The sequence below is a fragment of the Nipponia nippon genome, unplaced genomic scaffold (genome assembly GCF_047370975.1).
Source record: "Nipponia nippon isolate SJK-2023a ecotype South Korea unplaced genomic scaffold, ASM4737097v1 scaffold_1, whole genome shotgun sequence".
NCBI classification, from domain to species: Eukaryota; Metazoa; Chordata; class Aves; order Pelecaniformes; family Threskiornithidae; genus Nipponia; species Nipponia nippon.
The window spans coordinates 90,741,298-90,759,936 of NW_028262290.1; the positions used below are offsets into that span (position 1 = coordinate 90,741,298).

An 18,639-nucleotide genomic window follows, 5' to 3' on the forward strand; every position below is an offset into this window, starting at 1 on the left:
CCCCCTGCTCCGACCATTCAGCTGTTGGTGAAGGGGGTACATGAAACTCTGGTAGCTCAGAGAGTTGTTCCTGCTCTCATTACTCTCTCCAGTGACCCTGAAATGTAAGTTTCCTGACTGTCTTATATACCTAGCATCCCTCTTAATACTTAGGAAGAAATAGCCATCAGTTCTGTTTCTTATTCTAGCTGAACAAAAACTGAATTACTTTTAAACAAATGTAACTTTTAAACCGCTTGTTTGTAAATAAAAGGGTTTACTGCAACACCTAGAACTAAACTGGATAAAACTGCTGAATAAACTTTAAATAGAAAACTTAAATCAATGTCATTTAATTTCTAAGTTTTTTTATATTTAATCATATTCTCAGTTTTGAAATTTGCTTTCATCATTTCTAGCAGAAAGCTGGATATTAATATGTTCTGTAATGCTATCAGCTTTACTACTGCAAAATTAAATATCATCTGCATTAGTGAAATGTAAAATAGCTTTGGCTGTATCTAGTTTCTGATAGATGACCGTAGTACTTAATTTCCTGGACGTTCTGATGTGATATTTCTTTCAAGCTAAGGAGGGATGCTTTGCTAATCTCACTAACAGGTTGTTACTAATAAATGCTACAGCATGAATAAGTCTCTTAATCGTTTTAATGTCTTGTGTGGGTGACTAAACCAAGAAAAACCCCAAGAGCCTGCCTGCCCATCCTCAGTCACAGCTAACCCAGTTCTTCAAGTTTACCAAACCGTTTTTTATTGCATGTTGACTGGTTTACAGCTGACTCTTCGAGGCATGAATGACGCCTTAGTTGACAAGCGGGTTGCTCCAGCCCTTGTTACCTTGTCCAGTGATCCTGAATTGTGAGTTTCAGATTGAGACCTTGAGTTAATCCTGTCTGTCTTTTTCCTGGTCTGCTTTTTTGTTTTGTCATTGTTAGAAACTAATGTAACTTAAAGTACTAATTTTTTAAATTCTGCTTTAGTTTTAATGAATTTTATTCTTAATGTTTAATACATCTTAAAGACTCTATTTTTCTGTTGTAGTTCAGTAAGGATTGCAACAATTCCTGCTTTTGGGACCATCATGGAAACTGTTACTCAAAGAGAGGTAAGACACAAGTAGTCAGGCTGTTGTTTTTGTAGCAGAAGTAGGTGATTTTTTTTATAAATCCAGTAATTTATTAATGAAATTGGAGGGGAAAAAAAAAAGCAGCTTATAAATTATTTTTTTCCTTTGCTATATTGTTTTCCAGTTTAAATTGCTTTCCAGTTTAGCAATGGTCTCTCTTTTTTTTCTTTTTTTTTTTTTTTTTTTTTTTGGAAACAAACTGACTCTCTTAACTAGTAAAAACATTTCCTTCTAAATATCAAGCCAAACATAAACAAAGAAAAGCAGATATGTAGAGGGAGAGGCCTGTGCTAGAAGATGGGAAATTCCATGCTCAAAATGTTTTTTAAAACATTGTCCAATATAGTTGAGAAATCCAAGTCCATTATTTCCAAATAAAATAGCTTTACTTTAAAATGCTAGCCAAAAAGTCATGGTGGGATTCAGTTAGCTCCACATAAGTACACTGTACCATTTCAGATGCCTTAGCATATCCTGCTTGGCTTCCACCTACTTTAGAAGGGCACAAGCCTCTTGTAGTTCCCGTCATATATGTTGGTTTAGCCCATGGTGTCCAAGATGGCATTAAAAGACATCATGGTGACATAACTGAAATAATCCTTGAGGATAATATAGATAATGCAATTCCTCCTTGTTTTTTAAATGATGAAACTTTGGTAATAGATCAGACTTCTGAAAATGACACCCAGGATTCTGCTGTAAGCAGTAGAAATACTGTATTTTGTTTTATATAATAACTGTACAATCAAATTTCTTCTTCAAGTCCTTGCAGCTTTTTGCAGAGTTTGCATTCTTCCTGTAATTTCGACATATTCTAAAAGAATGCGTTTGAGGAAATGTGAGAAGTCAGTGATGACTCACAAGTACTTGGAAGATGGATAAGTTACAATTTTGTAGCTTGGAATGCATGCCTATAATCAGTTTGGGAAGAATACTGTTTTGTTACCACAGAAAAATTACTGTATCCATTGCACTAATTATAATAAGCCTTAGAGTACAGAGGTGATCCCGCCTTCCAAAATGTATTAGATGATGTTATTTTTACAACTTTGAATGCAAATTAAATACTTATGTCATCTTAGATATATTTGTATTTTCAGGTTTTTTAGCCTTTAGTTGAAGAAATCTTTTTAATTCCATTGATTTTATGATGCTTGCTTTTGCATCTCTGTCCTCTGCAGAAAATTTTTCAGCATACTAATTGAGATATATTGCAAAAAAAAAAAAAAAGTGAATTCAGTTCTAATTAAACAGGAAAACTCCAAAGATATTAATAGTAAGAGGGAAATTTTAATAGCAGATAAAAAACGTGAGTATCAAAACCAAGTAAACCTCAGGAGGAAAGACCAGCTATGTGGAAGCACCTGTCTGTAGTTAAAGACAGATCAGATTAAAACACTGTTAACAGTCTTTAAAATGTAGGGCTGCATCGAAGAGTTTGAAACATCCTGTCAGAAAAAACTGTAAATTAACAGAAGGTCCAAGGTTTGTCGTCTGAAATATGGAAGATCATAGGCAGATTCTGAACTGACCATAACGATTTCTAGCATCTTCATTCTTTTGTGTACTTTTTATTTCTCTGGGAATATTTAAGCTTCTGGAAAGAGTAAAAATGCAGCTGGCATCTTTCTTGGAGGACCCTCAATATCAAGACCAACATTCTCTACATACAGAAATCATAAAAACATTTGGAAGAGTTGGACCTAATGCTGAGCCCAGATTTAGAGATGAATGTAAGTTGCATCAGTGGGAAGACGCGGTCTTCCTCTTTCTGTCCCAAAGATAATAGTATGCTGGTTATATTGATTTTTTTTTTTTTTTGTCTTTACAGAGTTTGATGAAAACTCTTGTTTTCAGAGTTTGATATGTCCCAGTATTTAAGACTTTGCCAATATAATTTTCACTTTACCTAACAATGGTGTCTATATAGAACACCAGCACATAGTGATGAATGATTTCAGTGCTGGAGGGGACTGGCCACTTTGCTGCAGGGCAAATTTGAAGTTGTCTTTTTTTTAATTACTTGACAAAATGTCTTGTAAAATGCCTTCCTCTCCTCTGCTCCCCCATTGCTTCCCCCCCTGCTGGCATATAAATTTCAAGTATTCCACACATCTTAAATGTAAGTGCATTCCAGATTAACAAAGCGGCTTTTTTTCATGGCCCTGAAATGTAAAGCACATAGAAGAGCAAAGTCAATTGTTAGACTGTCTTGAAGATACTTGTAAACAAAACATATGGAGCTATCATGCCTCCCAACTGCAGGCATCTAGTTTAGCAGGCTAAACTCATTAGACAGGCTTCCTCTATAGTCTGTGAAGATTTCTCATGACACGCATATCTCTGTCACTAGCTTATCAGCTGTATTTATAAAATAGAAGCATATTTTAGACAGCTTTAGCAGCAGGAGAGTAATAACGTTGCAAAATATTTGCTGTAAACTGTTACTATGTCAAAGGTACTCTGAGGTACCTTTTTATTTTAGGTGATGTTACCACAGTTTTATTTCAAGTTTGAGTTGATCAGTTGAATCTGCAAGGCAGTCCCATCAAAAGCCATTACTTCCAGTTATTATTCCACACTGATGTGTGATGCTTCAGATGCCTGCGATTGCCACTTCACAACCATTTAATTCTAAGCAAGTCTATGGAAAGCAATTTCAAATACTTACTCCAGTATTTACTTTTACAGTTGTTATTCCACACTTGCACAAGTTAGCCTTGGTCAACAACCAGCAGTCTGTGGATTCGAAGAGACTGGATATCGCTACCCACCTGTTTGAAGCCTACAGTGCTCTTTCCTGTTGTTGTATCTTTTTTTGGGGGGAAGTTTAGCTGTTAATTCTCTGGGGGGGGCAGAAGATTAATACTTGAGAAATAACAAAGTTTGTCTTTGAATGTGTGACGTAAAACATGATCTGTTTAGTATAAAGAAGAGTTTTTCACAGATGGTGGATGTAGTGGGTTGACCTTGGCTGGATGCCAGGTGCCCACCAAACTGCTGTATCACTCACCTCCTCACCGGGGGGGGGGGGGAGGGGGCAGAAATAAGATGGAAAAAAATTCATGGGTCAAGATAAAGGCAGTTTAATAAAGCAAAGGCCAGGTGCAGAAGCAAAGGAAAACAAAAGATTTATTCTCTACTTCCCATCAGCAGGTGATGTGCAGCCGCTTCCTGGGAAGTAGGGCTTCAGTATGCATAGCAGTTGCTGCATAAGACAAATATCATAATAAGGAATTACCGCCCTCCTCCTCCTTTCTCTTAACTTTCATTGCTAAGCAGAGGTCATATGGTATGGAATATCCCTTTGGTCAGTTTGGGTCAGCTGTCCTGGCTGTGTGCCCTCCCATGATCTTGCCCACCCCCAGCCTACTGGTGAGGGGGGAATGTTGGAGAGACAGCCTTGATGTTGTGGGAGCACTGCTCAGCAGTAGCCAAAACACTGGTGTGGTATCAACACCTTTCTAGCTACCAATACAAAGCACAGCACAATGAGGGCTGCTATGGGGAAAATTAACTCCATCTCAGCCAGGCCCAATACAGTGGAACTGATAGATACTTTAAAAAAAAAGCTGCAAAAACAAAGCCCTTGATCTTAAACCAGTAAATTAAGAAAAAAATATTAGAAGAATGGTATGGATATATGAAGTTAAACATATTTAAGGTCTTTTTTCTTCTTTGTTAGTCGTGAAGTGCCAAATGCTGTTCTGTTTTCTTGGATTTTGCTGCTGTAGCTTGTCCCTGTGTTCAGTACAATAACATTATCAGAAGACAGAAAAAAAATGGTATAATTTCAGAAGAAAATCCTTATAAAACCTTAACAACCTGGTTTTTAGTTATTTCAGAGGATTTAATGGTCAATCACTTTTTACCAGGACTTAAGTGTTTACGAACTGACATGGAACATCTCTCACCAGAGCATGAGGTGAGTAGCTATGTTTACTAACTGAGTATGAGATGCAGGTGGCAGCAAAAGTTGAGATGTAGTGGTATTTAAAACAAAAAGTTAAGGAGAGCTACTCATAAGTGGTATCAAAACGTATCATTGACGTTTTTTTTTGATGAGGAATAGGTTTCAAGATTTAAAAAACAGTAAAATCTTTAAAAATGTATTTCAAAGCTGAGGACCTCTGCAGAGAAATATTCAACTGTCAGAAGTGCATGTAGAAAAAGAGATCTTTGTACACTTAAGAAAAAGGAAATGTTTTTACCATCCGTTTTTTCATCAAAACAAGGATACACTAAAATCAATGGCCACAATATATCCAAGGAAATGCAGATGAAAATTGGTGGAGTGCAGGAGAGAAATGATAGGCAAAGATGAGGAAAGTGTAGTCCTGAAATACATGGGATGCACTTCATATCTGGAGTACTGTGTCCAGTTCTGGGCTCCCCAGTACAGAAGCATGGACCTACTGGAGAGAGTCCAGTGAAGGGCCATGAAGATGAAGGGACTGGAGCATCTCTCATAGGAGGAGAGGCTGAGAGAGCTGGGACTGTTCAGCCTGGAGAGGAGAAGGCTCAGGGGGATCTCGTCAAGGCTTATAAATACCTGAAGGGAGGGTGCAAAGAGGATTGAGCCGGGCTCTTCTCAGTGGTGCCCAGTGACAGGACCAGAGGCAGTGGGCACAAAGTGAAACACAGGAGGTTCCCTCTGTACATCAGGAAACACTTTTTTACTGTGATGGTGACCAAGCACTGGCACAGGTTGCCCAGAGGGGTGGTGGAGTCTCCATCCTTGGAGATATTTAAAAGCTGTCTAGACAAGGTCTTGGGCAACCAGCTGTAGGTGGCCCTGCTTGAGCAGGGGGTTGGACCAAGGGACGTCCAACCTCAACCATTCTGTGCTTGTGTGAATTGTAAAAAGCAGATTATAATAAGTAGACAGGACAACACAGAAGCTAACAAGATCTCCTCTGGTAGAAGGAGCTTACAGAAAGTAGCAAAAGAAAAGAGTTAGCAGGAGTAGCTGACTTGAGAAACTTGAAAATCTTGGCCATGTGTCCGTGCACTTTTTTGTAAATACTTGAAGAGGGTGAACACTAACAGACATTGAAACACATAGATATTAAGTCAGTAGCTGAAAACAAGAGATGTAGTTTAGTTGCATGTTGGGAAAATCTTGACAGTGTGAACATTTCAAGAGATGGAGGAAAAGATTTAATCAAAATGTTAATACTGCACTTTCATGGATTACTTTGTACTTGAGAAAAGTAATTTCTTTTCCTTATGGTTACAAAAGTGACTTAATTGAGACAGCTATATTCTTCTAGGAGTTCTAAGTTTTTATACTTGGTAACAAAGTCCCTTCTTCAGTTATATTTTCAGTCTAATAGCCTATAGTCTCATTCTTTTACTTTCCGTATATTATTATATTACTTTATATAATTTACAGTATGTGGAACTGGAGTTGAATTAATTTGAGGAACTTTCAGGCCTAAAAGGAAAGAATCTGACTTCAGAGGGCTGAGTCAGAAGGGACAACAGTGCATCAGTCAAAGGCAAAAGAATTGTACTTCCTTACCACAGGCAGCCCTGGATGAGATCTGGCATTGATGATGCTCTGTATTCAGAGTGAGCTGGGAGATGTATTGTGTTTTGGGAAGTCTAAGAATAAATCTGAAAGCTGCAGTAGGCAAAAGTTGGATTTAATTTCATTTTCTTTGTTCTGTCATATTCACTAATGGTATAACTGGTACAAATACAAATACTTTGTTTTTATATAGTAGTTAGTGCAACTTCTAAGGTTTAAGGGCACAGTAAGTTCAAAAGATGCCCTGAGTTAGCACAAAAGAGCTTATTTGATTGAGTTTGAGTTTTGTAGCCAGAGAAGGAACTGAGGGCTTAAATAGGATTAAAAATAAATAAATAAATAAAGACAGCTCTCAATCCTCTTTTACCACATTCTGCATCACTGTGATTAATTGGCTTCAGGCATGATGCCAAGTGCTTTATTGTTTTAGCCAGAGAGAAACATAAATTTAAAGATATTTACTCCTGCTCCAGTGGGTTAGAAAACTCACTACAGCTTTTACTGTAGAAATGGAAATCTGGTGCTTAATCAGCTCCTTGCTACAACAGGATGTTTGTAGGCGCCATGATAGAGACCTCTGAGGCCCAGTTAGTTCTAGTGTCTGTCTTTCAAGCCTTCTGTCTTAAAATTGAGTTTTCTGAAGTAAATGTGATTTACTGTTTCAAATAATTAGACATTTGCATAAACAGAATTAACCCTTTTCTTATTTTGGTCACCATGGTGTTATTCACGATTCAAATGGCATATCAGTTACAGAAACACATTTTCTCATTCACAGGGCCTTAGCTCTTGTGGCTCTAACATCAGTACAGAGTTTATGCTCATCTTGGAATTGTAACATTTGCGGGATTGGCTTGTGATCCTGTCAAGCAGCGTTTACCACTTATCCCTCATATTTGCTTTCCTTTCATTCATATAAACAAAAGTGCAAGTTGGGCATTTAAGCCAGACCCTCTCATCTTTAAAATAAACATTTCACCTTGTGCAGACATTTCAAATACTTTGCCAGCATCTCTAATTCCATGTCAAGTCCCTTCTTCTCCCTTCTTCACTTGCCTTCTATTTCCATTTCAGAATAATGGGATTGTGAGTTGCATGATAGTGAGATATAATCAGTACTTGATAAAAATATTTAGTCCATCTGCAGTATTGTTTATAATACTTAAGCACGTGTTATGTCTTGTAACTATATTTAGAGACATTTAAATCTCTGAAATATCCTTCTTAAAGGAGGTCTAAATGACTTCATAGTCAGTCCTATGACCAAACAAAGAGAACCCAAGGGAAGAGGTGTGAGCAGTATGTGCAATATCATAATGGAAAATTGCCATGTGATATTATATTTATACCTTTCCTCTGTTTCACCCTGAACTTTAAGACAAATTAATTTGGGGAAGAGTGAAGAATTGCTCCACTTCATCCAAGAATTATGCAGCCTTCCCAGAAGGAGCTGTGCAATGGATGGGAGCTCCATTCTGGTATTCAAATGGTTCCGAGTGCTTGCTGAATTATTCTCCCCCTTGATCAAGACTTCATATTGTTGATACTTGGAACATCTAGATTCAGATAGATGCACAAAAATGTAGAAGTGCTCCATTGTACAGGTAGAAATGCTAAGTAACAAAAGTCATGGCCGCTGTGCTTAGAAATTTCAGTTTTCTTTTGATACAGAAAGAAAAGCTTGCTTTTTCACTGGAATTCTGAATGCATTTCTCTCGTACCTCTGTACTCTTGAGTTCAAGTACTTGCATAAGATTTTATGCAAATGAAGGACAGCAAATTTAGCAGTAAGAGTTGTAGTCCTCTTAGACTCGTACACAGGTTTGAATGCTGCTTTCTGAAACATTCAAGGGTATATAAGGGTATATAATACCTGCTACCCAAACTGTTTCAAATGTTGAAGTAATACTTTTGGAGAAGTAGAGTGAACAATGGCACATATCTGCAGACCAGGCCACATCTTATCAGTGTAATAAATGGTTTTAAAGGATATTTTGTGCTGCAGCTGTCTAATAGGGATTTGACAGAAACCAGCTTTTTTATGTATTTAAATACATCTGTAAATAGTTATCACTTGGTAGTAACCATTAGTGACTGATCTGTATTTTAGAGATTGCAATTAGGTTTTGTTTTTTCGTCTATTGTATATATTCAGGTTTTGGTAAGACACTATTAATTTCAGTTGCTTGTAGCTTTGAGATTTTAAGTTTAGTGTCTCAGAGAAAGTGCTTAGCTTTTTCCTGAGCTGTGAGCAGAGAAAGTCTCTATTTCGGCGGGGGCGGGGGCGGGGGGGGGGGGGGGGTGTACGTTTATAGTTTCACACTCTGCATTGCAACTGCTTTGCCTAAGTGTTTCAAATGCTTTTGTCTTAATGTGTTAAAACAGTACTGTTGTGGGCAGAGCAGGGAGTTGTATACCTGTCCAATGAATTGTATGATTTCTTTCAAAGCCTGCTATTGGGAAACATTCCTTTATTTTTGGTATGCTAGAGAAATGTAAAATGTCAGTGTGGGGGTGCTTCTAGTCTTAAATATTGTGCAGAAACCTTTAACGCTGCAATCGCTTCAGTAGGGGGAAAAAAAGCCTTGATTCATAAAAACCCTGGGAGACACCAGTGAAATTTTCCATGAAGGTGTTGTCTCAGGATGCCATCACGCTTATTTCTTTTCTTTCCTTGCTTTTTCTTTCATGCATAATGTTGGTAAAGATACGCATTTTAAAAGGTACTTGAAAACTCTCTAAAGGAAAATAGAGGGAAGGTGAATGTATGTCAAAGTTAATTGCTAATAAATGAAAGTATTGTTTGAAAAAAGGAAGATAAGGAGGTGTGTCACAGAAGTGAGTTTGCTTTAGCTGTATTTTAAAAAGCCAGGAGAAGCAGAAGAGAGTCTTGAACTCCTGTAACTACTTCAAAAACATTTTCTTTCTTAAAGTATTTTGAATGGTTTTGTTGTTTCTAGCCACAACATATTATCAGATAGCTGGAATTTAAATGCACTTGAAAAACAACAGAGAAACTTTTTAAATAGTTCTACTAATGTCAGAATTCATTGCAGAGCAGATTTCATACTAAACATTAATGCCAAAGAAAAAATGTCATGTATATCTCTTCCTTATGTGTCTTAGGTTATTTTAAGCTCCATGATAAAAGAGTGTGAACAGAAAGTGGAAAACAAGACTGTCCAAGAACCGCAGGGGTAAGACTTCCACTTCTCTTTTTTCTGTGCCTTCAGATTAATGTTCTGCAGAGTCTATTCCATAATGGTGCCCAAGGCTTGTGACCAGAAATCCCGCACTGACATATTCTGTATTTGAAAGCAGGTTTTAGGAACTTTAATTCCGTTTGTGATTGTTTCTGTCTCCAGTGTAAAACACAGGACAACCCATTACTTTCTTCTTAAATTTTTATCCATTTAAAGCAGTAATTGAATTTCTGTCCTCAATCTGAGAAAGCAAGGAGTGCTTGGCCCAAGTGCTTAGAGCACCACATGTGGCATGCACCTTGCAACCCTCTTTCATGGGGGTGGCCTGCAGGCTGAAGGAATTGTTCTGGTCGTGGTAATGACCTGCTCCAGGCTGCCGTCTTTGCTTACATGTGACTAGTGCACACAAGAACAGTTTCTCCAGTGTACAAACTGACCTACCTGCGTGAATACGCTGTTAAGTAAATGTGTTGGCTTTGGGAAAATGCCACTTATGTTGCACTTCAGTAAAACACCCGTTCTACAAATGCACAGTAAACCCAGCTCTCCAGTGAGGCATTGGACACATGGTGTACATGCATCAATTTGCCTCATGTGGTAGAGGTGGTATCGTGTGTGTGTCTCCTGATAACAAAAGAAGCTAACAGACCCACAAATTTGGAAAGCTAAGCATCAGTATGATGAGGTGTATGTGTTCTTTTGCCTTCTTGTTGCCTGGAATGGCATACCAGCAGGTAACTTCTCATGGATTATTATATAACTTAATGAATCCTTAGCAGTTTTGCCAGGAAGAGTTTGAGAAGAAACAGTAGGTATCTGAAAAAGAGAATCTGTCCTCAGTCCTGATACCTTGCCATGGGAATCAAGACAATTACTGAAACTCGTTTATGTCATGCTTCCATATCAGTAACAGATTGATAGAATTTACTTCTTGAAAGAGCTCAGGCAAAATCCTGGAAACAACCGGTAGTTTGAAAATGACTGAAATAGAAAAGGTGTGAAAGAATTGAACAGAAGAGACATGGTGTGGAAAAAGATGGTCTCTCATGCACCAAATAAAGTATCTCAGGCTTTACTAGTGGTAATTAGCTTGTTTACTGGTGTAGTTGATGGTGAATGGAGTGTAGTAAGAACTGAATCCATTTGAGACATGAGCATCAGGACAACTCTTAAAGGTGTACTAGAAAGGAACTTTAGACTTTGGAAGTGAAATAATTTTAAGGCTAAAAATGTCCAGGTTCTACAACAAATCACAGTCTCTAGTGTATCTGTTCAAGTAAGGTAGTTGGTTCTGTCTAGTCATATAGAAGTCCTGTCTAAGGGAGAAGAAATACAAAACCTTTAAGATCTGAAGAATGCACTGTCAGTCACCTTCTTTCCTCTTTCCTGTTCATGTGGCAATATTATGAAGTAGGGACTGTACTGACTAAGGGTATTCCAGTTGAGTGGCTATTTTCATGATGAAATAGTTATTTCTTTGACATATTAGTTATTCGCAGAATAACAATATATTTGACTTAATCACTCCACAGGAATATCCCTTGCTTGCAACATAAATAGCTAGTCAGTCAAGAATGAAAAAATGCATTCGTTCATGCTGTTGTTTTTTCCCAGGGCTTCGCTATGTTACTTCCTCAAGCTTTGTACTTTTGCCCTTATCCTTTCTTCCTTCTCTTAAAGGGAGCTTTCTGGCATGCATACCTATGTGTCCCCCCAGTAGCCATACTCTGAATGCCCATCCCCTTCCTGTATCCTTCAGGTTCTTCAGCAGCTGTGTATTTGCTTTTGATTTTTAAAGAATGGTGAACGCTTAGCTTGCCTTCAGCTACATTAATGGTTGTCACTTAAGCCAGGTATTCCCTCAGAAAATAACCTACCAATAATGATTCTTGGCAAGATAGAAACTTGCTAGTTGCCCCATTAGACCCATCCTTCTTTTTGCAAGTAAGCATTCGTTTTATCAAGATCTTCCCTGTACTATGTACCTTACGTAGCAGATACCCAATAGGTAGTTGTGATAAGGCAGAATTAACAGCCAGACTCTGCAGATCTGATGTTAAGCAATTGCTATAGACTCTCGCCAGCCAATCTGTGCAAGGACATCCCTCCACATAAGCAATGACTTAATATTTTGACTAACAAGTTGATTCATTAGAATCAGTTGCATGCATGGCCATCTATTACTTTGCAAATATTTCCCCTGCCTGGGTTTTATGGACCCAATGCTTTGTGCAATAAAAAAGCCACCACCTCAGACTTTGACTATGTAAGGAAAAGAATAGAAGCAGCATATGTATCTAAATATATAAGATTAGAATTTTATGTCTGATAAACATTTTTTGAAGTAAATTAATTTGTTGCTTCTTGAGCAACTTCTTGACAGCCTTTTAGGAGAGTTCATTAGAAAATATGAAATTGATTCCTTCTCAGGCAATTGTATTCTGAAAGAAATTTTTTTCTCTCGCAGAATGCAGCAAATGTACGCAATATCAAACTGGTCTCTTTAAAGAACACTATTAACCTTAACGTGAAGGTTCTTTATTATTTTACCTGCATTAACTGAACTGTGAAACCTAAGGTCATGAAACAAAATTCCTTGGTTGAGCTCTTCCTAATTCTCAAGTGGTGCTCTTCAGTTGGACAGTATTTTTAATTTTTATTTTTCAAATGTGTGCTTTTGCACCTCTCAAATGTTTTAACCTATTTAGTTCATCAAAGCTGTTCTCTGCGTGGCTAGAGTTTGAGTGATAACTTTAATTTCACATAGGGTTTAGACTTACCTTGCTTTAGCTTGTATCAGTGGAGACATGTTAACCTAAATGTAAGAGGTCTGTATTATTTACAGTCCCTCTTATGAAAATATTGTGAAATCACAGTTAGTCCTATTAAGCCACTGTAGAAACAGATAAATGCAAATATGATACAACATCCAGTGAATTTTCTTTTAGAATGCAGCTGCTGAAAACTGTAAGATTTGAAAAGGATAAGTCTTCACAATGTGTTCCTTCATTCTTTAATTAGCCTTCCCCTTTCTTATTAAAAATCAGGCTACGGTTGCAATATTTTACTGTACAAAATGAACACAAAATATTTTACCACTGAAGAAATGACCTTTTCATGTACATGAGTATCGCCTTTTCTTGCTAAGCCCTTGCCAATTTCAGTTCCCAATTTTAGTGTTAAATATATATTTGACGAAGGATTTAAATGCAGCTAGGAGATAAATCACTGATTTTTTTTTTGTTACCAACATGAGAATGCATGCAGAGAAATAAAACTAGATGCAAAAGCAATCATAAGATGCTGTTCTTTATCTTGTCTTTGCCCCTTATTGTTAGAAAAGGTTGGTCAAATAATATGGGGTGACAGAAATAGTTTTAAAAAAAAAAAAGATTGAACTTTGTCTTTTTAAATATTTGATACCCACTTTTGTTAAACATTTTCTTTAGCAATTAACAAGGTATTTCAATCTTGGGTAACAACTTATGTTACAAACTGATTTTTATAAAATGTCCAGCATGGATGTTTGTTTTGGCCTAAAGCTTCCCTGTAAAACAGGCAGAAATCTGTGTAGCATGTAATTCATCTAGACACTGGTCAAAAATTTGATGTTTACACATTATTTTTGTTTGTGGGTTTGTTTGTTGTTGCTTTTTTTTTTTTTTTTAATGAGTAAATGCAAGGACTTTTCTATAGGACTACTTGTTTCAAGCAAGATAAGTTATTGCCTTGTTGGTTTCTCTGATTATTTTTTAAAGACATGAGACTCAATTTATTTGATTTCATATTGCTTTTATTATGTGTAAATGTTCAATTTGTATAACCATAGAAGTACTTTTAGGGCATATTTAAACTTTTAAGTATGTCAAGTGTCGTGGATTATCTATTTACAGTAATGTAATATTAGAAAACATGAACTTCTAGACACTCCAGTTCTTAATTTTTAACATCAGATGGTTGATATCCCCCAAAACTGTTTTGAAAGTCAAGTGAACATTTCCTGGTTTTCCTCAAACTTATTCAGGATCGTTAGAATAATGACAGCACCGTTTGCTTAAAACTACAGGTTTGTCACCAGTTGCTAGGCTTTCTTCTCTGAAGTAAGCAATTTTATTTTCTTAATGTTGCTAATGCGTGGTATGTACTAAATTTCCCAAATCCTTTTCCCTAGTTACACAAAATTCTAGGATACATAATAGCTGGAATAGCTTCTGGTTGTTAACCAGCTGATAGCTAGTATAAACTGTTATTTACATAATTTATATGCCCTTGCTTTATCATGAAATCAAGGGAACTTGCACAAGAAATCCATCTTACAGTAGTAGTAACTTAGCTGCTAAGTTTTATCAACTGAAAATATGCAATTCCCTAGTTGACTGTAGATGTTTAATCAAGCCAAAGATGTCTGGCTATGTGATTGTGCCTGAAAGAAATAGTTCACTTTAAAAGTTTATAAATCATTTCAAAACAGCTGTAGGTCATCATCACTGGCTGCTAAATAGAATAAAAAGATTATTTTTAAAATGTCAATTATAATCAGATGTTGTCTAAAAAGAGAAAAAACCTAAGAACAATTTTCAAAATTTTAAACTTTACTAAAAATTCAGACATCATACTTTCAATAAAATTATGCTTAAACACTGAATATTTGATAATGAGGAACTTCACAGAGCTTTCAGAAAATACCAGCTAATAATAAGATTTAAAATGAGATGATTTATTTCAGTAACCTGTTCCATTAATAGATGATGTACTGAAAAAAATACCTAGGAGTGTGTTTTGTGATACTCTTAGGTATGCTGTGTGAGGCATGCCTAAAGCCACTTGAAGGATCTCGGTCCGTTAGGCACTGTGGAAATGCAGGAGACAGGGAGTCACGTCAGCTTAAAAAATAGGAGTGGGGGATACATTTGAAGGGATATAGTTATGATACCATTAAGCTGCCTGTAGATCCACAGTACAGCTTTAGTGAGAAGCTTCCCTTTGTTTTTTCAAGTACTCTGTTTAAAAAGAACCAGAATTCGTTACTGCTAAGCACCTTTCTTTGTGGTATGAAATGGGGAAAAAATACTGAATGCATCCCTGCTACCTTGGAAGAAATAATTCAAATTCTGTTGAAGCAATTTGGAGTTAACTGTAACTTGACCTGCCTTGATGCAAAAGTGTCTAACAGAACCTTTTATAACCTTGCAGACTGAAAAGTCAGTTCCTGGAAGCTGGCCTGTGCCAGTAAGACGGATCTTGTGATCTTAGGTATAATTTTGAAACGTAGAGTCCATACAGAGCTCACAAGGGAGAATTTCACTGGTAATGTTTTGTAAAATTGGCCCTATCTAATGTTGAAAAACATGTTTGCCATTTACTACAAATTATACTACATTATACTACAAATATAGGAAGCATGGAATTAATAGAATTAATGTTTATGCTATCATACGTTTGCCTTGTTGCACTCTTGTCTTGAGACAGATTACTCCTACTATGCTAAACAGTTACATATATATGAAGTTGAGCTCACGGATATGTTGTAAATTTAAAAAAAAAAAAAAAGTCAGTTAATTTTGCAGCATTGGGATAATTTCTTAACATGTTTTTTGAAGTTGTAGCATCTTGTAGGTTCAGCATCAATTGGCTTGCTCCTTCTAGTCCGGTTTGTGGGGAAAAATGTGGACTCCCCGTTGTCTTCTCTAGCACGTACGAAGTAGGAACACTCAAGCAAAGGTAGCAGGAGTCACATTCACAACAGACAGAAGGAGAAAGCTCTTTACCCAGCCAGGGGAAGACCTAGTGGGACTCAGTGCCCAAGGGTGAGGGTTACAAGAAATTTACAAGGGGATCGAGGGAAAGCTGAACAAGTAATACAAAATAAAGATTCATTAGGAGTTGCTAGACTGACAGTCCACACCAATTTTAAACTCTACTCAGGTGGAAATATGTGGAAAATAAGAGAGTTGGGAATTAAGGAGAGAGGTCACCGTTTTGTACTTACCTTGCTTTTACTCTTCCCTACATGTCTGCTAATGGTCACTGTTGGAGACAGGATACTTGGGCTAGATAGATCCTTGGTCTGAACCAGTACTGTTGTTCTTATATTAAATAAACAAGGATTGACATTTCCAGTGAGAAGGTAAAGCCAATCTTTTACGGAGGTATTTGCCACTAGAGCAACTTTCAAATAGCTAACAAATGCTAACGCGGTGACTTCTAAAGGCAGTAAAAACTAGTGTGCAGAAAAATAGTTCGCAGCTTTTCACTAGGACTGTGAGGGCATGATAATTCATTTAACAGTGTGTATTTGGGCTTGGTGGTGATGGTTTTTCAGTTCTTCTTGATGGACTGGTCTGTTGTGATCTTGAAACCTCTAAAATGCAAGGACAATGCAGTTGCTTATTAAAAAACAGAACAGTGTTCTTTTTTCTTTGTCGTCTTATGTCACTGAATTTTTTACTTTCCTAGCTCAATGTCGATTGCAGCGAGCCTTGTGAGTGAAGATACAAAGACCAAGTTTTTGAACAAAATGGGCCAGCTGACTACATCAGGTGCAATGTTGGCGAATGTGTTTCAGAGGAAAAAGTAAGATGGGAAAAGGAACTCCCAGCTAACACTAAGATGGACCTCACAGAGACTGGTTCCTGTACTTGAAGTACTTGCCTTTTATTTTCTTCTGTCTTATGTTCTTGTAGTATAATTTTATTCTAACCTCCAAAGATATTTGCACTGCTTTTGAATATCGCTGTGTATCTGTTAATTTTGGGTTAACTGTGGTTGATATAAAACTGAAATCATAGTCTGTACCAAGTCCCTGTTCCGTGTTCTTGTCTTTCCAGCATAATTTTTTTTATATAGTGGAAGGTTGGTTTTTTGTTTTGTTTTTTAATTTTCTGACAGGATATCAGCAAATATCTGTATTATACATGGAGCTATTATGACGGTACTTAAAATAATGTAAATTTGAAGTCATTGTCATGAAGTAATAAAAGTGGAGATTACTTATGTATTTAAATTATGAAAGAGTAATGCAGATTTTTTTTATTGTTTCTAAAAAGAAGAGGAAGAGCCACCAGCATTTGTCTGTGCTTCTAGGGTTGTTTTTGTAAGTATTGTGCATCTTGAATCCAGAGGAATTGCAGTATCTAATGTATGAGACTGCTTGCACTGCATCAGTCTGCAGGGAATGCTCATGTTTCAGATGCTTTATGCTAACATTGTAAATGCTGTACAAAGTCCTTCAGATAAAATTCTCGCACCTGTTGTGGTTTTTTGAGGGATGTTTTCTTTTGTTGGGGGTTTTGTTTTATTTTAAAGCACTTTAACAACCAGCTCACACATCCAGAGGCACATCCACTAAGTAAAGGAAAAACATGATAAATTAATAAGTGTATAAGGTACTACACAGGGGTCCCAGTACAGTTTTGCAGGCAGAGGAAACTTTTGCAGGAGAAAGAGGGCTTTCGTCTTGCACTCAGCATGCAGTTCTGTGTACTGTGAAAGCTAAAATTAAGATATTTTGTTGTTTAGATTGAATCTCAGTTCAAATTTAATTTCAGAGTATGTGAAATGATGTTAAGAGTCTGACATGCAGTTTCTTTAAAACGTTAAGTAGACTGCATACGTACTTTATAAAAATGACCTTACAAGGAGTGTCTTCAACAACTACCAAATATTTTTGTTAGCAAGGAAGCATTAACAACTGAATCCTTTTATTCTTATGCAGCACATTTTTTTTCCCTTCTTTATGTCAATGTAAGCTTCTGAAAGTAAACGCAAGTGCATGCATGAACTGGTATGAGGCAGCAAAATGTAAAAGCTCGGGCATTCTCTGACACGGTACCATTCAGTTGGAAGTATTAACATCTTTGAGGACAGGGGAAGCAAAAGGAGCGAGGGAACAAAGTATTCACTTCTGAAACAGAATATGGATGGAGCAGCACTTCAGGTATTGCCCTTAGATGGAAATAACGGAGATAATTTGAGGCTTCTAACTGCTTCATGTCTGTGCCTGTTGGCTCTGCATAATACAGTTGCCTGCCATGTTTGTGTTGTGACAGGGCCTGCTGCACACTTGCACAACGTCGGTCCCTTTGCACTGCACTGATGAAACATTTTTCTTGAGATTATAGACAGCTCCATGCCTTCGTGTTGCTTGTTACCATGAAAGTATACTTCTGGCAGACTGACTGTGAAATGGAGACATTCCTGAGGAATGGGAAGTGGTGACGTTCCTCTCTATTGTTCTGTTGTCAATAAAAAGTTTTGTATACCTGCCTTGTCTTGTTACTTCTAGTCTTCTCCGAAAAAGATTATTGCATCAAAACAGCTGTTACAGGAGAGAGGTCTAACGCGCAGAAATTCTTTAACCTTAACTTTTTTTACATAGCAGATGGTAGACTGAACTCCCTAAATTTCCTGTCTCTCTGTGCCTGTTTCACTCTGGCTTCTAGTCATGTGGCTTTATTGCCATTTTCATGCAGGGTCTCCTCCTCTCCTGTGCCACACGTTCCCCCCCCCCCCCCCCCCTTCTCTCTTCTATGTCTGTTCCTGTAGTTGCAGTGCCAGAGATAGCTCCGTAGTCATGAGACCAAAATGACTTCTTGATGGTTAAACTTCTACTTTCCAAAGCAGGGCAGCTGCCTGCAGGCTGCCTGTGAGAGTGGCTCCTAGCCCACACTGAACTTCAAGCAGTATGTGATTTGGAAACTTGTTAATGAGCGCAAGCCAAAAAACTGTGACAGCAGTTTAACTTTGGATGATTGTGGGATGAGACTCTTCAGTTTGTTA

At 37.3% G+C, this 18,639-nt stretch overlaps 1 protein-coding gene across 9 annotated transcripts in view; it reads left to right on the forward strand.

Moving 5' to 3' along the window:
- Positions 1–18,126, forward strand: part of RELCH (RAB11 binding and LisH domain, coiled-coil and HEAT repeat containing) — an 84,103-nt gene extending 65,977 nt beyond the window's left edge. For 6 of the 9 annotated variants that reach the window (XM_087761556.1, XM_087761569.1, XM_087761544.1 and 3 more), the window contains 7 exons: positions 22–104; positions 1,041–1,104; positions 2,720–2,858; positions 3,817–3,933; positions 4,962–5,050; positions 9,785–9,855; positions 16,318–18,126. In XM_087761556.1, the coding sequence (XP_087617682.1) occupies positions 22–104; positions 1,041–1,104; positions 2,720–2,858; positions 3,817–3,933; positions 4,962–5,050; positions 9,785–9,855; positions 16,318–16,438 (684 nt within the window). In that variant the 3' untranslated portion in view covers positions 16,439–18,126. Of the gene's footprint in view, positions 1–21; positions 105–774; positions 858–1,040; positions 1,105–2,719; positions 2,859–3,816; positions 3,934–4,961; positions 5,051–9,784; positions 9,856–16,317 lie in introns of those variants that run through there. The other 3 variants (XM_087761550.1, XR_015705634.1, XM_087761577.1) reach the window with 3 other exon arrangements.
- The last annotated feature ends 513 nt before the right edge of the window (positions 18,127–18,639 follow it).